Consider the following 20,700-nt stretch of genomic DNA (forward strand, 5'->3'; position numbering starts at 1 on the left):
TTTTCGTGTCTCCTGTGGCATTTTTATTGTTCTGCTATCTCAGACAAAGTCACCAGGCATCCCATTTACTTGAAACGATGGTGGTCATTGTGCCACAGTGGAAAGTCAGGCATTGTTTTGTTTGGGTTTTCTAAGAGCTTTTTTAAAGTAGTTCATGGTGACATGGCGCTGAATGTGTCTGATGTCTGCTTCTTCTTGATGGAGCTTTATGCTGTGTTTCTGTCTCTCTCCAGGAGGCTGAGTGGCATTGTGATGAGTTCACCAAGGGAGCCTGCTTCAGCCGTGGAAAATCTGAGGTGAGTTTAAGTGATGGAGGAGAATAAAAAATGTCACACTGTTCTAATACTTTATCAGACACTTGTCACAAGCATGAGAAAAACAATTTTGACTGGTATTTTATTCAACCAAAAAAACAAGCTAAACCACAGTAGAATTATCCTGTCAATTAAGCTTTGTTATTGTGCAGCAAAGACATACTGTCATAGCAGAGTTATTTTTAAGAAACAGATATGCCAGCATATGTTTGTGACACTTCCATATGGATGAAGGTTTTGTCATGTACACAAAATCAATATTTGTGGAGGAAAAATCCCAATCAACCCTTTGCAAAGTCAAACCTTAAATTCACTAGATACTACACTTCCCATAATGCAACATTTGCATCTGTTTGCTTAACAGTCTGCACCTTATAAATACCCTTGGAGTCTCAAAACTGGCCCTTCAAAGGGTCCAATCCGGCGCGGGATGAATTTGTGAAATACAAAGATTACACTGAAGATATTCACAATCAAGGAAGGTTGAAATAATTTTCGGTCAATTTGTTCTAAAATGGTCAGAGCAGTAAAACACTATAATAATAAACTAGAAATAATTTTTGTTTTAGTGTAAAAAAAAAAAAAAGTCAAATTAAAAATGTTTACATTTACAGACTAGCATTTTACAAAAGTGTGAACAACCTGAAATGTCTTAAGATTAATTGTACCAATTTTCTGCCTGTTATTGTGTAAGTTGTTATGAACATGTGATAATGAGAAGCTGAGGCCAAATAATGGCATAAATTGTTAAAATTGCACTTTTTTCCTAATAAATTTCATTTTGTTCATGGTTGTTCGTGTTTTTCACATTTTTTTTAAAGGATAGTTTGTAGATGTATACATTTTGATAATATAATTTTGTTTTTTTCACTCTAAAACATAGAAGTTAGACATACAAATTTTGGAATTGATATTACTTATATATTATCATGTTATTATTTTAATGATCCAGGTCATATTGGGCTGTATGTGGCCCCAGATTTAACATGAGTTTGACACCCCTGCTTTAAGACCAAGAAATATTAACTAACATAGTTGTGGTGAGTTGCAAATATTTTTTTTTTCTCTACATTTAACTTTTCTTAAGTGATTCGTCACCATTTATTATATTATCCTCTGCAATTTGCCTTTTCCAGTCAAGCCAGGTCTTTTCACATATTTAATTTACTGATCATGTGAATGTTCACAAAAGCTCAAAGTAAGTTCAAAGGTTATTCTATCAAAACAGAGAAAACTGAATAAAATATGAGTTTCCAGGTTCACTATGGAGCCTCTGAACATCCAAATGGGTTATATCTGATGACACTGAAAAATTGAGAAACTGCATTTTACCTGAATTATTATGTAGTGACAGGATTAGTGCTTAAAAGTTACTAAACATTTTAGATCAGCAGATGCTTTTGGTTACGTCTGACAGCTGTTTAAGTCTTTGAGTACTTTCTCAGCCTCAGCAAGGAAAGTATTAGTGGCATCATTCAGGCTATTTCATCAGATCTGACAAAACGCAGACCCAAACAAGTTTTTAACAGCAAGTAACAGTTAAGACTAATAATTAATCTATAATATTGATGGTGTTATCCACTGATAGTATATAACAAACTAACTAAAAACACACACGCAATTCCCTGGACTGAAGATGGAAATGTCCTTGGTTCAGTCTTGAGTCTGAACCCATTTTCTGAATGCCACGGTTTATTTGTTTATTTATTTATTTATTTATTTATTTACGCTGAATGCCACTTATAACGGAGCCACTTGTCACCTTCTAACCTACAATACTCCATATTGCAAACACCTTTTATATACAGTACATCTAGGCTGCAATTCTTTGTACTGTATTATCATGCTTTTTGTTCGTACCTACAATAAGCTAGAAAATGCATGTGCAATAAACAGCATACACGTATGGCACTTTCATCCTCAGTCACTGCTGTAAACATACTGTATATATGGTACTGAACAAAATCACTTAACATGTGTCTTGTATATAATACCTCCCTGTATATAGTCTTCTTTCACTGTTGCTGTGAATACACATAATGTTTTTAGATGTAAATATGCTCATTTCTATTCTATGTTTGTTATTCTACTGTAGAAGAAAGGATAGCAAACAATAATTTAATTTAGAGGTGTCAAACATAAGGACTGCAGACCAAAACCGGCCCGCTGAAGGGTCCGCTCCGCCCCGTGGGATGAATTTGCAGAGTGCAAAAATTCCACCGACGATATTAACAGTGAAGGATGTGATGTCAAACTCGTTTTAGTTCAAGGGTCCAGTTTGATCTCAGGTAAAACAATAGCATAATAACCTATAAATAATCACTCCAAATTTTCTTCTTGGTTTAATGTGAAAAAAAAAAAAAAATGCATCATGCCTATAAATAATGATAACTCCAAATTTTTCTCTGTTTTAGAGAAAAAAATACCATTAAATTATGAAAATATTTTCATTAACAAACTATCCTTAACAATAAAATGTGAATAACCTGAACAAATATGAACAACCTGAAATGTCTAAAGAAAATTCTGTGCGATTTTAACTATATTCTGCCTGTTACTAAATGTTTTTGCCTTTATTGATCCAATCCATAATGCACAAGTATAAATGATAAGTTGAAGCATAGTATTGTTAAAATTGCACTTATTTTTAAAAGAAATTAATCTTTTTTTCCTGTTTATTCACTTTAATAGTTTGTAAATGTAAATATTTTCATAATTTAATGTTATTTTTTGCGGTAAAACAAAGATAAATTTTGGAGTTGTCATTATTTATAGGCTATTGTGCTATTATTTTACTGGTCCGGCCCACTTCAGATGATATTCGGCTGTATGTGGCCCCCATCCCTGATTTAATTGTGCTGTGTAACTTCTCTGTTTCACTCTGTGCATGTGACAATAAAACCTCTTGAATCTAAATTCTAATTCACAACATTCAACACTTTGAATAAGATGTGAACATGTATGCAGGTGTTTAACACTGAAAGCCTGACATTAACTATTTTGAACATAAATATCACAAACATGAAGCTTTGCAGCACAGTCTGATCTCCTCAGAATCTTTCCATCCAGTTGTTCACCACTGCGGTCTCCTCCACCCTAATTAGAGTACTTCATAACTGAGCCTGTGTCCATTAATTTGGTCTGGTCTGTGCTCACATCAAATCACATCGCACCTACTCACCGGCCTACTACAGATCTAATCATCATCACCTCCATCTCCCCTGCCTCCTCCTGCATTTGCGAAATTGTCATTTTTGTTCATATTTTCATTCATTCAGAAGATGTCGGTCTGAGGCTCTGGTGGGTGTGGGGGTTGTGATATCAGGGACGGTCTGTGTCATGGTTGTTCAAATTGTCTTGGAGCATCACTCGAGCAGAGGCACAGACAAACTCCAAATTTGTGTCATTCTTTGTCAGTGGTGAATTTGATGTGTCTCCTGCCTGAAATACCTTTATTCTTACAGACAGCATTAAATTGGCTCCAGAAAACACATCATTTCTGCACTAAAATAAAAAAGGCAAGTTTTATGATGTAATATATTAAATTTGAAAGCAACACAAACCTCATTTTCCCTCTAAAATATGTGATATTTCTACCGTAAAGTATTCAAATATGGCCTAAAATTGTTAGTAGAGCGTTAGTGTTAGATAAGATAAAATAAAATTACATCTATAGCAGACATGGGTTGAACACAAGATGAGCCTCTAATGCTACTTTTACTTTGCCTTTGCCGAGAACTAATGAGCTCAAAAACATATTTATGTACTGAGCCATCTTATGTTGGAATATGTTATCTCCAGAAATGATGTTAATACGTAATCATGTTGTTTTTAAAACAAATCTTAAGAAATATATAATCAATAATGAAACAATGCTAAATTAATGTAACTGGTTTTTTTTCTGTGTTTTGTAAATGCATAAATTGTAATTTTTTTCTTATTGATAAGTAATCATGTTGTTTTTAAAACAAATCTTAAGAAATCTGAAATCAATAATGAAACAATGCTAAATTAATGTAACTGGTTTTTTTGGGGTTTTTTTTCTGTGTATGTGCTTTATAAATGTATAAATTGTAATACTTTAATATTAGGAATGGACCTCAGGAAGAATAGTCTGTACTTTGGTAGAGACTAATGAGGATCCTTAAATAAAGAAATAAAGGGATAAAACAGCAAAAGGGCAAAAAATAAACTATTAATACTATATACTTAGAACTATGAACAGAATAAAAGACAATAAAATATATATATGCAGCCTAAAGTATGATACAAGTGAGCATATCTTACAAAATTGAAAATATGAAATACCAGGTAATGAATATATATAAATATGAAGGTTATAGAAAAAAACAACAACAAAGGTACAAAAGTGGGCATGGTGGTCTAAAGTTGCCAAAGTAAGTGCAAACAAAATGAAGAGTCCTGAAGTTATACCAAAAATGATAATGTATTGGATTATATTTACATAGACGGTCAGATGGATTTATGTGACCACTAGAGGGAGTAGTGAGTCACCACAGAGCCTTGACCATGGAATGAGAACCAATAAGAAACAACGTTTAGAGTCAAAGTCAGAAGCACTGTTGTTGTTTTCACCACTGGAAGCAGCTTTAAATGAAAAGAATGGAGTTTGATACTGAAATTACAGTGTTTGATTCCGTGGTTTACGAAGGTATAAAGTTATTATGTGATGTATTATCTTTACTAAACCCTCTGTTTGTTCAGATATGGTTCAGACTAAATGAACAGTGCTGCTTTTATTTGGACGATTCCAAATACAGTCATGGAAAAAATTATTAGACCGCCCTTGTTTTCTTCAATTTCTTGTTCATTTTAAAGTCTGGTACAACTAAAGGTACATTCGTTTGGACAAATATAATGATAACAACAAAAATAGCTCATAAGAGTTTAATTTCAGAGCTGATATCTATCCATTTTCCATGTTTTCTTGATAATAACCAAAATCACTTCAGTTCTTACATCAATATCTATGGCATTGTACTGACAAAAACAGTGCTTTTAGGCATTCCATGTTTTCTTTTCTGTCTGTTTTAGTCACATGATACACACAGGAGTTAGTACTTGATTACATAACCATTGTTTTTGATGACTTTTGTTGGTCTAATCATTTTTTTCCGTGACTGTAGAGCATTAGTGACAGTTATTGTTAACACAAGCTTATATAAAACAGAGGTTATTTGTGTTTTTAGTGTCTGTTTTCTGTTCAAAACTAGAGCTAAGGTAACAGGGCTATAATGTAAACCAGAATAAAAAGCTGTGAGTTTTTAATTTAAAGGAGAAAACTTAATAATATAGTTTATATGTTTGTAGCATGAAACAATGAGCTTTATTCTTTGTTCAGTGAGTGATACAGTCTGTGGTTTTCTTTTCTGTCTGTTTTAGTCACATGATACACAGGAGTTAGTACTTGATTGCATAACCATTGTTTCTGATGACTTTTGATGGTCTAATCATTTTTTTCCACGACTGTAATTCCTCAGTGCAGTTATTGATAACACAAGCTTATATAAAGCAGAGGTTATTTGTGTTTTTAGTGTGTCTGTTTTCAGTTTAAAACCAGAGCTAAGGTAACAGGGCTATAATGTAAACCAGAATAACAGGCTGTGAGTTTTTAACTTAAAGGAGAAAACTTGATAATATCATAGTTTAGATGTGTGTAGCATGAAACAATGAGCTTTATTCTTTGTTCAGTGAGTGATGCAGTCTGTGGTTTTCTTTTCTGTCTGTTTTAGTCACATGATATATACAGGAGTTAGTACTTGATTCCATAAAAAATTGTTTTGATAACTTTTGATGGTCTAATCATTTTTTTCCGCAACTGTAGAGCATTAGTGCAGTTATTGATAACACAAACTTATATAAAGCAGAGGTTATTTGTTTTTAGTGTGTCTGTTTTCAGTTTAAAACCAGAGCTAAGGTAACAGGGCTATAACGTAAACCAGGATAAGAAGCTGTGAGTTTTTAATTTGAAGGACAAAACGTGATAATTACAGATTATAGATTTCTTTACTGTCATTTGACAGCACAGTGTACATACAGCACAGAGTACATCAAACGAGATTTCAATCGATGATTAGGGACATCGGGCCGCTGCAACTGGTGCGCCACCATAGAACCCTTTTCTTCGAAATTTGCAGTGAAGAACAAGATAATACCATAGTTTAGATGTTTGTAGCATGTAACAATAAGCTTTATTCTTTGTTCAATGAGTGATATAGTCTGTGGAGATGTGTTAATGTGTTGGTGGTTTTGGTCGCTGTAGTTGTGCTCTGATACACGACTTCTGCCTGCTGTTTGGAAAATCAGTTCCACACATTCTAGTCGAATGATTCTACTTGTAACCCCTCCAGCGTAGGCTCAGCGGGAATCTCATCTTTGTATATAGGTTTTCGTGCACTAAAAAAAGTCTCTAACCGCACCTTAGCTGGTATTATGGGCCTTGTAAATAGGGAGTTCCTATTGTTTGCATAGACTTCTTTAGTTCTCCTTGTGTGCGACTGTTTTTCCATGTGGTTAGCTGGCATACTCCAGCCTACCCAAACAGATGGTTTAGAGCTGAACTTGACTTGTAGGTGAACTGCCCAGCCCTGATCCTTGTGTGTGTGTGCACCGCTGTGTATTTATCCTCCTGTGAAAGGTGGTTAGGGACCCATAATAGGCATGCACAGGCTGGCCAGTGCAAGATAGCTGTTGTGAATTACAGACTAACGCTAACTCAGAGCTTGAGCGTCCCTGCTGTCTGCTGGAGTCGTATTGTTTTGCTCACTGTTCCCCTCTGAGAATCAGCTCCCGTGATGTACACTAAGAATAGCATTAAAAGACTTCATTCTCCCACAGCTGACAGGGCTTTCGATGGTTTATTACCTAGCTCAGTGCACAGCAATATACCATCGCTTAAGCTATTACACAGATACCGTGCCCGTGCTTTGAGTGAATTTACAAGTGATTGTATTTTTTTTTTCTTAATGCAAGCATCTACTCTTCTCTTGTGTATTTGATTTATCTCCACCGGGAGAAGAAAGGAGAGTTAAATTGACTTGACAGGACTTGATTGCTGCCTCTGTTTTGTTTTATAATGTGAGAGCCAAGCATAACAGCCTCTGTATTACAGTACGGACGTGGAACATTTGTCAGGAAGTTTTCATAAACAAGTCAAGATTGTGAGGCTGGGCAAATATTAAACATGCTGTTATTTACCGTAGAAACACACTGCAGGAAAAAAAAATTGAATTATGCAGACTCCTCATGATCCTCACACTTTTTCGTACACCTACGCACACAAACAGAAATGCATATAGAACCTAATGAACTGGACAAACAGCAGCGATATATCAGTGTACACACACCTGTACCCGCACAAACAGACACATGCTTAGCATGAGGATACAAGCTGTTTTATGAGTCAACCTCCATCTTGATAGGGGGAAATAAAAGTTCCTCTCCTCCTTCATCCCTCCATCTCCCCTTCAGTGCCCTCCACTCCTAAATCAGACTCTTGAGAAAGGCAGGGGGAGGGGGTCGCTCGAACAGCTCAAGTGTCTCAGACAATACTAGGTTTACAAGGCTTTAAATTTCTGCGGGGCCTCCTCGTCAAACCAGCTGTGGCCTCTTTTACTGTAGATGGAGGGGACCCTTTGATTCTGCTGTACTGTCTTATCGGACAAAAACACCACTCTCTGGCATGAAAACAGACTGCTGTTGTTTGCTGTGGGTTTTGTTGATGGAAGTGGTCAGAAAACTGCTGTGAAGGCCTGACAATGATGTTGAGAGTTCATAGCGTTCAGCATCAGTCATTCAATCAATCATTTGCTCTGTCAGTCTCGCTTTATTTGTTATGTGCTTTTAACAAGTACTGAGTGGTTTGCAAAAAACTCAGGAAACCTCAGAGGGACAGCAAGCCAAGACAAGAGTGGTGAGTGTGTACTTCACCATAATTTGGAGAAAAGTGGCTTGAATTGATTAATGTAGAGAGCATGCTAAAAAGAAACATGATTGATTGAAGTATATGAGAGGCTGCACTTTCATTTCACTTTTTGACCAGTCAACAAAGCCAAGGCAATTTTCGAAACTAATCCTGAGTGGTCCTCTCTCACGCTCGCTGCATTTATCTGTTCTACACCTCATTCACATCCCTCTCCAAATCTGGTCCCTGTTGAATTAAGATGTGACATGGCTAAGCCGTATGGGCATTAGCCTTGATTTGACTCTGTCAAGCTTGGCCACGTTTTAGAGTAGCCCTCCTGCAGTTGCAGGTGTTTGTCTCATTTATTGGCATAAAGTGTAATTTTGTTCCTGTGCCTAATGCTACTGCTTGTCAATGGGTAGATAATGGTGCTGCTGCTAACTGCTAACTGTGATATGTGTGTTTGCTGGTGTGTTTTCACAGGAGGAGTGCCAGAACTACATCAGGGTGCTGCTGGTGAACGGGAACAGGCTGTTTACCTGTGGAACCAATGCCTTTACCCCAATCTGCACCAACCGAACGGTATGAACAGCAGCCTCTGGTTTTACTATGACGCTGCAGTTTGACTTTTGAGTAGATTTGCATTAATAGAACAATGATTAACCCAATGAAGTGCAGAAACAAATATAAGGGTGCAGCTAATGATTATTTTCATTACTGACTAATCTGCTGACTTTTTTTTTTTTTTTCAGTCCTTCAGCTAGTTTTTTCAGTTGTACTGTCTTCCAACTACACTGTTGCCCATAAAATTGGAATGAAATATTTACACATCTTCTCATGAATTCTTTATTTTATTCTTTTTATTCTTGATAGATAAAGTAGAACTGGGACTCGGTATGTAATCAGTGGACCTGGTCAAAGGTGATCACTGATGTCTGCAAATAGGACGAAAAAGTAAAAACTGTCTGAAAACAAAATGATTCCAACTTTATGGATAAGAGAGTATTTGATTTTATCAAATAATAAAATCCAAAGATACCCCAGTGACTGATGTAAAAGACAAAGAAACCAAGCGATTCTTTGTGTTGGAGAAGATACAACCAGCAAATATTTTTTTATTTTTGTTCAAGTAATACTTGATTAATTTCTGCAGCTCTAAATAAATATCGCAGTTATCCTGGAATAACTGATTATTGATTGAAAGCAGAATTATTGTAACCATCAGTGATATAAACGAAGTTCAAGGTTGAGCAGCATATTTAATCAAAGTGAATGAGTTGTGAATTTGACATCCCACAATTTAGTGTTTGGAGTTTTCACAGCTCTCTTGGCTCCTGTTGTGCAGTCAGGGATGGTAGACTGATTAAAAAGATGAATCTTATTAAGACGGTAATTAGGAAGCCATGTCACCTTATACTTGCTAAACTTAAAATTATTAGTCCTACTAATCCTGGTTCCGGTGCACAGGTAAACATACTCCTGGTTTCATTTTTACTTTGCCCTTCATGAATCAGTTACTCGGGTTCTATTTTGTGTATTAAATGTTTTTGTTCTATATTTAATTCTTGTGTGAATCTGTTTTCACTCCCCTCTGTCGTTATGTCACACATTTCTTGCAGCACTTAATCCCATGTTTTACAGGGAAGTTTTCAGTTTGTTTGTCAGATATTAGTGGTGACAATGAGCAACAGAACATTTATTTTTGTGCGCATGCCTGTGAACTTGCCGTCTGTAACGCTCCTGCCCTTTCATTTTATATTTTAGTCTAATAGCCATGTTTCTTGGTAACTAAAGTGCCTGCATAGAATTCTTTTTCCAGCCACTATTCTTTGTGACAAGTGCCCACTGAAGTAAAGCGGAAGCCAACATTTAAAATGTCAGAGTACTGTTCTTACCTTAAAAGACCGATCAGGCCGTATCAAATATCTGCGTCGCCTACTGTGGGCTTTCAGAGGAGGAGGAGGAGGTATGAGTTTACTATTATGATGACATTTGTTTTTGTCCAAAAGCACTGTATCCAAAGGTCACAGGCTCATAATGAGTGTTTACTGCTGTGAAAATACATATAGTTGAAATGTCATGACATTATATAGCAGTATTTCATTAGGCTTTGTCATATTTACTCACTGAATGGCCGTTAATGTGAAACACTGGTTTGGAACAGCTATGGATTCATGTTCAGACAGATTTACTATCAGCTGTGATGGATGAACACAGAGGGAGCAGAATATTTTATTAGTTTAATAAGCTCTCAGAGGTTACAGATTAAACAGCTGTTAATTTCTCTGTCTTTCAAGCCACCGATGACGATGACAATGGTAATAATGCCAGCGGTCAATGTGATTATGACCGCATTTCTTTCTTTTTCTGCATAATAAGCCATTAACAGAGCAAGAACAAGGGAAATGTCTAATAAAAAAATAAAAGCATGCCCCAATTATTTTACCCAGCTTTGTTTAAAGAAATAATTGCATCAGTGTGGAGTTGATTTTCATTTATTTATTTTTTTATTTATTATTTTTTTTACTGAGTAGTGTTTGACCTTGTGCATATATTAGGCTTGTTTCACAAAAAATATTGAATTTAACAAATGCATTTCATTTTGTGTTGCTTATAAAAGTTAAAATCAGAAACACATAAGATGTATGTTCATAATAAGACAAAATTAACAGGAGGTGGTGGCATTTTTACTGCTTTTCAGAACGCCAGACACCCTTTTTCCTAATAATATTTCAGAAATTACGCATATTACAATTAAGAACATTCCCCATAGACAGTAAGCCATGCTATGTGGAAGTATTCTCATAAACACTATCACTCATTTTTATTTTTTACAGTTTTATTATTTCTGCACTAATTGGTTTCTCAGTTATAGTGACACTAAAAGCTGCTGAAAGAGTATTTTAATTGTCAGTATAAAAATAGCAGTGACATAAGCTGCATTAGTGGAGATATTAGTAGAAGCTTGTGTTACAGTCATAGGATTTTGCATTTCTTCACTGCAAAAATCCAAATCTTACCAAGTGTATTTTTCTCATTTCTAGTCAAAATATTTCATCACACTTTAATATAAACTATGTATATAGACTGTGTAGGTATATAAATGAAAGGAAATTGAGAGCTGTACAAGGGAGGAGGGTGGGGGGTGGGATGGGAAAAGTTCATGTAATATTTTTGTTTTGATTTCCATTTTTATTATTTTGATGTATTTATTTCTTCTTTTTTTCTTCTGATGTTTAAAAATCATCCCTGTGTGGTGTATCTGTAAGTTTATATATTTATGGGTGTTCCTTATCTCACTGTAACGAACTGTAGATGTTGGTTAAACTCCATTCATATCCTGTAAAAGCTTCTGTTAATAAAAACTTATCTTAAAAAAAAAAAGTCAACACACTTTAAACAAGACATAATCACCTACAGAGTAATTTTTCAGTGAGATATAAGAACTTATTTTTGGACAATAGATCTTGAAAATATTATTTCAAGAAATCTTACCAAGATAATTTCCGCTTGTTCCAATGGCATTTTTTTTTTTTTTTTGCTTAATTCAAGATTTTTTTTGCTTAATTCAAGCAAAAACTCTTCAAGTGAATATGTCGTATTTTAAGTGTGATGAGATATTTTGACTAGAAATGAGAAAAATACACTTGATAGAATTTGGATTTTTGCATTTCTTATATTTTCCTTCGAGATTTGATGACTGTCAAACACATATTTGTCAAACAATTTGGACGCTAAGTTCATCTAATTTTCTATAACTGGTCAATTATACTCAAGATGAGAAGACACTGAAAAAAACACATATATTGTAATTACTGCAGACATGTCATTGCTAAGAATTCTCTGCAGAATATCAGTTAAACTCCTGTCCCTTAACAGATCTTTGGCCATAAAAAGCTTTTGGCTACATTTCCTGTCAGATTGAGTAGTTAAAAATTCTCTCAATAGCCACAGTAATGTCTCAGTGGCACCACACGTAGCTTCCAACTGGCTTTCACAAAGTCTGTCTAAGCTGTGACCTGTCTCTGTCTGAAAAGTCTCAATCAGAAGCTTTTAAAGTCACTTCAGTGTCCTACTCACGCAGCTGCTGGGTGCTCTACAGAGACAACCTTCACTCCACTTCATGAATATGTAGTGGATGCATCGCAGCCTGTCTATTTATCACTCCTGTTCTTGTTTTTGTAAATGACCCGTTTGACCTAAAAGGCGGTAATTCCGGCCGTTCAGTGTCCTTTCAATGGGAGGCTTTCATTCCAGGCCAAGCGGAGCACAGACAGGGCCGCTCTGTTTTGTTGCGGTTCGGGTGGAGCAGAGGTGGCACGAGTTAACAGGACCTTTTATCCAAATCGACAGGCTCCAGGAAATTGGCTAAGAAGTCACTAGTGATCCCTAACTCGGTGTGAATCGGAGCCTGGGATCGCGTGGAAGGGCTGTCGTCACATTATTCAGTGACAGATCATTTGAGAGTCTGATAGGAAAGAGGACAGATTGAGCTTTGAATCTTTTGCAATGTTTCTGCGACTGGAGGTCATCTGAATAAAAAGTCAAGTGTGGAGTTGTTGAACCCAGATTGATAGAAAAGTAATTGCAAATAGGATTATTGTAATTATCAGTGTACTGCAGACATTTTAATTTGTGTTGTGAATTTTCCCTCAGAGCTTAAATAAACTTGGAAGGAACTACAAACCATGAGCTAATCCTTGCATGTAGTATTTACTTTTGCGCTATAAAATATAATTACGTCTCAGATTTCCGAAAGTGCATTACTGCTTTTTAGGTATTCAAGTCTGAGTCACTAAGCTACGGCCTGTATTTTTTTTATGTAGAAGTCAGTGCACTGTGTCAGGGCTAAGCCACGGTCATGCTGTAAAGTATTTTTAAAAAGCGGCGAGCTGGATTTGGCTTCATATTCAAAGGCGGAATGTGAGGGACGGCTGCATCTCGCATCACGCCTCTCTTGTACAGAGAGAAGCTTCTCAAAGATGTGGTATAATAATGATATAACCAGACAAACAGCTGCTTGTCCTTTACAGACATAAGAAACCGACACTAGGAAACAAAAAGCAGCCTTGATTTAAGATGCTGCTTTTAAGAATTTCATGGGTTTCTTAACAGGTGGTTTCTTAACACTGGTCTTGAGGCAGCTGCTCAATTTGTGTACTTTATGTTACTAATGATTCCAAATGTGTTCTCTGATTATATTCCCTGCTCCTGAAGGTTTTCCTCATATATATCTCACTATGTGTTTTGCAGTAGATAAACCAAACAAAACATAATGAGATGAAGTATTTTTGTCTGCAGCATTTGCATATTGGCAGGAACAAACAAAACATTACCAGACTTCACTGGTTTGCATTTTAATGTTGCCCTTTGCTTCTCTATGCAGTTTTTTTTTTTTTTTTAATTATTATTATTCTATTCAATCCTTTATTTAGAAGTAGAGGAAAATATGAGCATAGTGCATATTTTTGTTTTACACTCATAACTCAAAGGACACTTCTGTTACAAATTATCATTTTAAAGTGACTCAAGGCAATGTCTGCACCCTGTCAGCACCTATTTTTATTCTTCTGTTATGAAAAATTCTACTTTAATCCCCAACTTCATCCTCATCTTTGTCCATGTTGCAGCTGACAAATCTGACAGAGATCCACGATCAGATCAGTGGAATGGCCCGGTGTCCCTACAACCCCCTCCACAACTCCACCGCCCTCATCACCTCCAGTGGAGAGCTTTACGCGGCCACGGCCATGGACTTCTCTGGGCGAGACCCCGCCATCTACCGCAGCCTGGGCGGTTTGCCACCACTGCGCACGGCACAGTACAACTCCAAGTGGCTGAACGGTAGAGAGCTGCCAAAGTTTGAGTCTAGATAAAGGTGTTACAAGGTTTTGCAGGTTTTTACATGGGGAACGGGTGGAAACACAGTGAAGGAGAGCATTGTGTTTTTTGCAGCTTTTGAATAAGGCTACTGCAACTCTGTTCAGCAGTTCGCTCAAGGATGCATAAGTATGGCAGATGTTTATCCAAAATGGCAGATGGAATTTGTATCCTTAGGTTGATTAGATGTACTCCACCTTAAATCACTGCTCTATTGTGGAACGTAGTGTTGAAATTTTTGAAAAAGAATCATAATTGTTCTGACTTTGTTTTTTGTTTTGTTTTTTTATCACACAACAATTACAAAGTTACTAAGCAACTGGAAAATCTCTATATTTATCTCACAGCTTCTCTGAGGGGCTCCAAACTCTTCAGATAGTGGATGTCTTTGTCTGACAGCTCAGACCCATTTTGAATGAATACCTCAGTCAAGACTTAAGAACATCAGATGGCTTAAGCCTTAAGGTGTCCAGCCTAGAGGGGAGCAGGTCAATCAGTATCTTGTCAGCAAGCGACTTTATCTGATTCACATTTAAGCGAAATTGAAAAAATAAATTAAAAGCCACCACATACATTGCTTTGCAGCAACCTCTGGGAAGAGGTTTAATAACTAATTTTATGGCGGATTGATTTTTTTTTTCTTCCGTCTCCTCCTGCACTGCCCTCCAAATGTGCAGAGGAGAAGAGGGTTGAAATGAGGAGGGGGGGAAACGCTTTCATTTAAAGGTGAATTAAATCACTGTCAGAGAGAATAAAGCGAGCGGTTTAGATTCAATAATGTCATACATAAAAATGAACGTCTTAGCTGTGATAGTGTCATGAAGGTTGCATGTTTTAGATAGGGTGAAGGCTATTATGCTGCACCTGTTTTGGTCATTTCTCATCCTAACCTTTGGGTGTGGGGAATGAAAAATTAGTTTTCTTATTACAACACAACACCATTAATAACCTGGCCTGTGGTTGTTAATCCTGATCACCTGCTGTTGTGTAGGCTGCACCTCACCTCGCGAGTCAATCAATCATAACACATACTCATTCTCTTTCCATCTTACTCCCACAGCCTTAAATATTTTTCTTGAGGTGTTTTGTCTTCCTCTCTCTGCACTCCATCTCTCTTTTAGCTGTCTATAATTTTTCTCCGTATTTCATTTTCCTCCCTTGGTTACATCTCCCCTGATGTTTTTCTTGTTGCCTAACTTTTCACTCCTTCTCTCTCTGCAGAACCAAACTTCGTCTCCTCTTACGATATCGGAAACTTCACCTACTTCTTCTTCCGGGAAAACGCTGTGGAGCACGATTGTGGCCGAACAGTGTTTTCCCGTGCAGGACGCGTTTGCAAGAATGACATCGGGGGTCGCTTCCTCCTGGAGGACACTTGGACCACCTTTATGAAAGCTAGACTCAACTGCTCCAGGCCAGGAGAAATCCCTTTCAACTACAATGAACTGCAGGGCACGTTCTACCTGCCAGAGTTGGAGCTGCTTTATGGCATTTTTACTACCAATGTGTGAGTGACAAGAAGTTTTTACAAAATCACAGTGACACCAGTTGTCTCAGCTTATGCATATTTACTTCTTTGTGGTGCATTTGGTTTTGCATTCAGCAGATTTTTCAGCTGCTCTGCTACTATGAGTAATTTGTGAGCAAATCTTAGCAATTTGCTCTGTTTTAGTCCAGTCTGTTATGTTTTAATTTGCATACAAGTTCTTTGAAATAAATACAGTCTTTGTAAATAATCAGATAAAGTCAGCTGATTTACTTTTTTTTTTTTTAAAGTTGTAGTGTTATTTTTTTACAACCTTAGCTCAAGGGCTCTGTATAATTTTCATTTTGAAGGATCTACCACCGCTTGTTGGTGTCAGATAAAACAGATAAGACTTCCTTTGGTGCTGTTCCTAATTTACCGATGAAATAGGGTCATGTATAATTCAGCGTTTTTGGCATTGCATTATCATTTTTGTTGACACATTATGACAGCTAACGGCATTAAACGGCATTTGACCTTTTTTGTACACAATATACTGTATGAAATTGTACTACACATGGATATGTTGTTTACTCTACACCATATAAATACATAACACCAGAGCCAGCCACAGATACGCTCGCTTATGCCTCTCATTTAGATCCCATAACTGAAGCTTTGTACTTATTAGAAGTCTACACTGAATTATGCATACAGTGGCGGTAATAGACAGCACGCATCCATGGATGAAAACAATTATTTTCAAAAAACATTAGAATCTGCCTTTTTTTTTTTTGTCTCTTTATCTTTTTCTTTTTTTTTCTTTCCCATACACACAAACACTCACATGTGCACACACACTTAGACCATTATTAAAAGCTGAGTAATCTATTCTTTATGGTCAATGCCTTCACATTGCTGAAAAAGTCTTTTGAAGGGTATTGGAAACATTTCCCCCTGCAGGCACAGAGTTTAATGAACAGCAGCATTGGATTATAATTCACATCGCCCAAGTCTCACAGTTTGAGTTGAGAGTTAATACTCTCATTCTTTACTTTCTCTTCGGAGGGAGGAGGCCGGTACTTGTTGAAACTGACAGCTTAAAAAGTCAAAGTTGTATTTCAGCCCTGAGATCTGTACAGTTAATCAGACAAGCCAAGCAGCTTAATTGTGTCCTATTGCTGGATTTATAATCCAATAATGACGATCACTTATGTTGGTGTCTGCGGCTGTCTGCCCAGAGTTTGATTTGTTTTGTCGGCCAAGAGCAACACAAATTCGAATAGAGGTCAGCCTCACAAATATCAACAAAATGCGAGCTAAGTTTCAGGCGGTTGCTGCTATATGTCTATTTGTAGATGTCTGTTTTATAACACATTTGTCTGTTTCCTCCTCCCCTTTATCTCACTCTTTTCGTTCTGCCTATTCTCTTTTTTTCTCTTCCTGACGTTCAGAAATAGCATTGCTGCATCTGCGGTGTGTGCCTTCAATCTCAGTGCCATATCACAGGTTTTCAATGGGCCCTTCAAGTACCAGGAGAACTCCCGGTCTGCCTGGCTACCCTACCCCAACCCCAACCCAGACTTCCAGGTAACTAAACTACTCCAAAGATGCCTGGTCTACTTTTTTATTATTTGAATTTAATTATGTTTTTTGTTAGAGTAGCAACAGGAACAACACCATGGGACTTTATGTACTGTGCATTTGAGTTGTAAGTCAGAGCTAATCTAATTTTGTGTTTTGTATTTTGTGTGTCCTCATGTGTAAATGTGCATTCATCCTGCCGCAACGTCCCAGCAAGCTCTTCATTTTTATTAATTTCTTCTCTATTTCAATCACCCGTCTCCGTCTGCTCATAAATACAGGCATTACGACTGCTCATTATAAAACCCAGTGATTTTTACAATGGCACAGGCATTCATATAATATGTCTCACAGCCCCTTTCTGTGAACTATAGCCCTTTCTAATAAACTGTCCTTGTTTTGTGCTAGTGGCACTTCATGTTTATGCTCAGTCCTAAAACCAAGAGGGCCAAACCAAGCAACACGGGGACACCTTATCCCTATTCAATACCATGCTTTTTGCTGATGACACAGAGGGAATGTTTTATTAGCAGAAGAAGTGACTTGTAGTTGTAGTAGGCTTAGCAGATAGCGAGGGAGCTAATCCATACAGCCCTCCACCAGGGATTCCATTCCCTTTGAGGTCTGACTGCCAAGTGGAGACACGCACGTCACTTCCACTCGTGTTCACCATCACGGGTCCTCAGTTTTGTCGAGCCAGCAGATGCACACGCGCTAGCATTGCCTGCGACCGAGAAGTTTCGCTCTCATACATTATTTGCAATGACATGCTCGTGCAGACAAACTGTTTGGTGCAACTCAAAAAAACATACATCGACTCATGAATCTGCAACACAGAATCTGTACCATTCCCTCTTTTATTCACATAACTGTAATGCATGAAGGCACATCACCCTCTGTTTGAGTGAAAATCGCTCACCTTGAAAAAGCAATTTTCCCTATTTACACAATCTAGACCACAGATTCAAACTGTTCAACAGCCAGTACATACACCGCAGAAAGATTTCTATGTATCATCGGCTTTTTTTTAAGGTTATGTTCCTCAAGGATAAACCAGAATCAGTTCTTCCTCCCCATCCCCTATCTTCCCTCTTAAGCTCGGACACAATAGCGGCTCCTCGCCACTGGACCGATGCACACTTTATCTAGGTTTCAGTGACATCTTCATCAAGCATTTGTCAATGTTGGAGGATTAGATTTACGAGCACAGGATTTATGGCCTGTCCATTTTTTTCAACCCTTTGTGCACACACCTACACACATGTATTGACACACACCTACAGAAAACCTGCAACCATAAACACAGTCATATCTACTGTACATAAATATGACACCTAAAGTACAGATAATAGATTGGTGCCAAATAGGGATAATTATCACTGTGAACTCGTCACTCAACGCACACACCGGTCATTGATTGAAAGCTTAATTCCCTGTTCGTCTGGAGAGAAAATCCCTCCATTTACTTGAAGCACATGGATTGATCCTACTGGGTTTATTCAGACTATGAGTCATGTTCGTTGTGCATTAGAAGCTAATACTATCTCTGTGTTGTAAAGGTTTTCTGTCAGACTGTAATTGCTTACTGTGGAAAGGCATTCATTGTTAAGCTCCATATGTAGGGAAATATGTTATATTACAGTAAACTTCAAGCCAAACATTTATGGAAATGTTCTTAGATATTTCAAGTTAAACAGCATCATTCAAAACAATTCATGCCCATTTAGTGCCGAAATTGACACAATGTTATAGTCAGATCTTAGAAGGATGCTCAAATTTTACATTTTATGAGATATATTTTAAACAAAAGGCCATTTTTGCAAAAACAGGCTGTAAAGCAATACTATCTCTCTTTGGCACTTATCATGCTGGCAGGGCACAATGCACTGATGATGAGCGAGACAGCTGAATGTTGTATGGGCCCTCATCCAAATGATGGTTCTGTCCCTCACCTTGACTGTACTGTGGAAATCGCACATCCATCTCTCACTGCATTCACAGATGTCATAGACTGGCTTTGGTCAGCATGCCTAACTTTGTCAGTCTGTGGCAGAAATACAATCACACAGACCCTGGGATATGATGGGATTCATACGCATGGGCTCTGTCTAAGGGCAGCTCACCAAAGGCAAACCACTAAAGGAAAACTTAAACATGTTATTTTGTAGACACATGCACACAGATTACACATTTTAATCCTATAGAAGCAACACAAAGGCACACAGTTAAAATGAACATTATACACATATACACACAGGGTTGCTTTTTCCTATCCTCCAGTGCTTTAATTTCCAATGTCCTGATGTAGCAAGGGCTCTGATCTGTTGTCTGTCCTGGGGAAACCCTCCATGAGTCTCATCTATCAGCCCAAGGAGAGCTGGTGATTGATCCATATAAAGTATCTATGCTCCTGCCACTGTAACTAGTCAGCAGGAACTAATAGCCACCCAAGATCTAGTTTCAGCTATGGATGAAGTGTTTGGTATAGTTAGCCTGCAGCAAATACAGCCTCCTATGGTACAATGTTAAAAACAGAACACCAGTACTGGACCAAGAACCAAGAACGTCTTATTTTCGTTTTCTGTTCCCCATGTCTTTGTTTAGACCTATTCTTTATGGATGGGGCCCCACAATCCACAATCCTCCCAACCCGGGTCCTTTTTTTACTCAGAAGGACATGCATGGTTAGCTTTACTCATCCAGTTGTCCCTCAGCTGGACCGACTGAATGTCTCACCTCACACTGAACTTAGAAAAATACAGTGTATCTTCTCTCCCAAAAACAGGAAGAAAAAGAAAAAGAATTGCTTAATGTTCCCTGCAGTCCATTTTTTTGTATGCTATCAGTGCTTTACTGCTGACAGCAGTGCAGAATGTTCTACAGACTGCTGTAATGGGAAATTCAGCTTAATAATCAGTATTTTAAAATGTCACAAATTCCCCTTATTTAAATAACTAGCATTGTTTAATGCATGTCTATTTGTAATGTAATTTGAGTAAAGATACTTCTAAACCTGTGACACGGTGAGATATTTTTATTACTATATTAAAACCTCTCATAAACCTTTCCAAAATTGAGCAGCGCAGTAAGTATGAACCTATGATTTCTTAATATTCCTGTCTTTAAAATCCCATTTGGAAATAGTGTACTTTATTATGCTTCTTTTAAAAATGAACTCGTGGAAATATCAAGCTCATCAGATATTTCATATTATGCCCAAGCATTGTGGCTGTGCTGCAGTAGCTGATCTTCACTGGGATACTGATTGGAAACTAGGAGGCAACACTGGTGGATCAAACCAAATGAATGTGCGATAATGGAATGTTGCTTTTGAGAGACACTTTTGTTATTTTAACTGTATTATTTTGCAGACAGGTCTTAACATCTTGGATTCAAGTAATTTTAATGGTTTATGTTTTTTTGTGGAGCCTTTTGTTTGAGTTACATTCACTGGAGGCATTTATTTCTCCAATTTTATGAATAGCAGAAATTAAGCTGTCTGGATGAAAACCTTTTTAAGATATTAGTTTATT

At 37.2% G+C, this 20,700-nt stretch overlaps 1 protein-coding gene across 1 annotated transcript in view; it reads left to right on the plus strand.

Moving 5' to 3' along the window:
- The window catches only part of sema5a (sema domain, seven thrombospondin repeats (type 1 and type 1-like), transmembrane domain (TM) and short cytoplasmic domain, (semaphorin) 5A), a 120,388-nt gene that overhangs the window by 53,210 nt on the left and 46,478 nt on the right, over positions 1-20,700 (plus strand). Inside the window, exons 5-9 of the mRNA XM_030123771.1 lie at positions 234-296; positions 8,722-8,820; positions 13,869-14,082; positions 15,340-15,625; positions 17,038-17,173. Of these exons, the coding sequence (XP_029979631.1) occupies positions 234-296; positions 8,722-8,820; positions 13,869-14,082; positions 15,340-15,625; positions 17,038-17,173 (798 nt within the window). The remainder of the gene's footprint in view (positions 1-233; positions 297-8,721; positions 8,821-13,868; positions 14,083-15,339; positions 15,626-17,037; positions 17,174-20,700) is intronic.

The sequence above is a fragment of the Sphaeramia orbicularis genome, chromosome 20 (genome assembly GCF_902148855.1).
Source record: "Sphaeramia orbicularis chromosome 20, fSphaOr1.1, whole genome shotgun sequence".
Lineage (NCBI taxonomy): Eukaryota > Metazoa > Chordata > Actinopteri > Kurtiformes > Apogonidae > Sphaeramia > Sphaeramia orbicularis.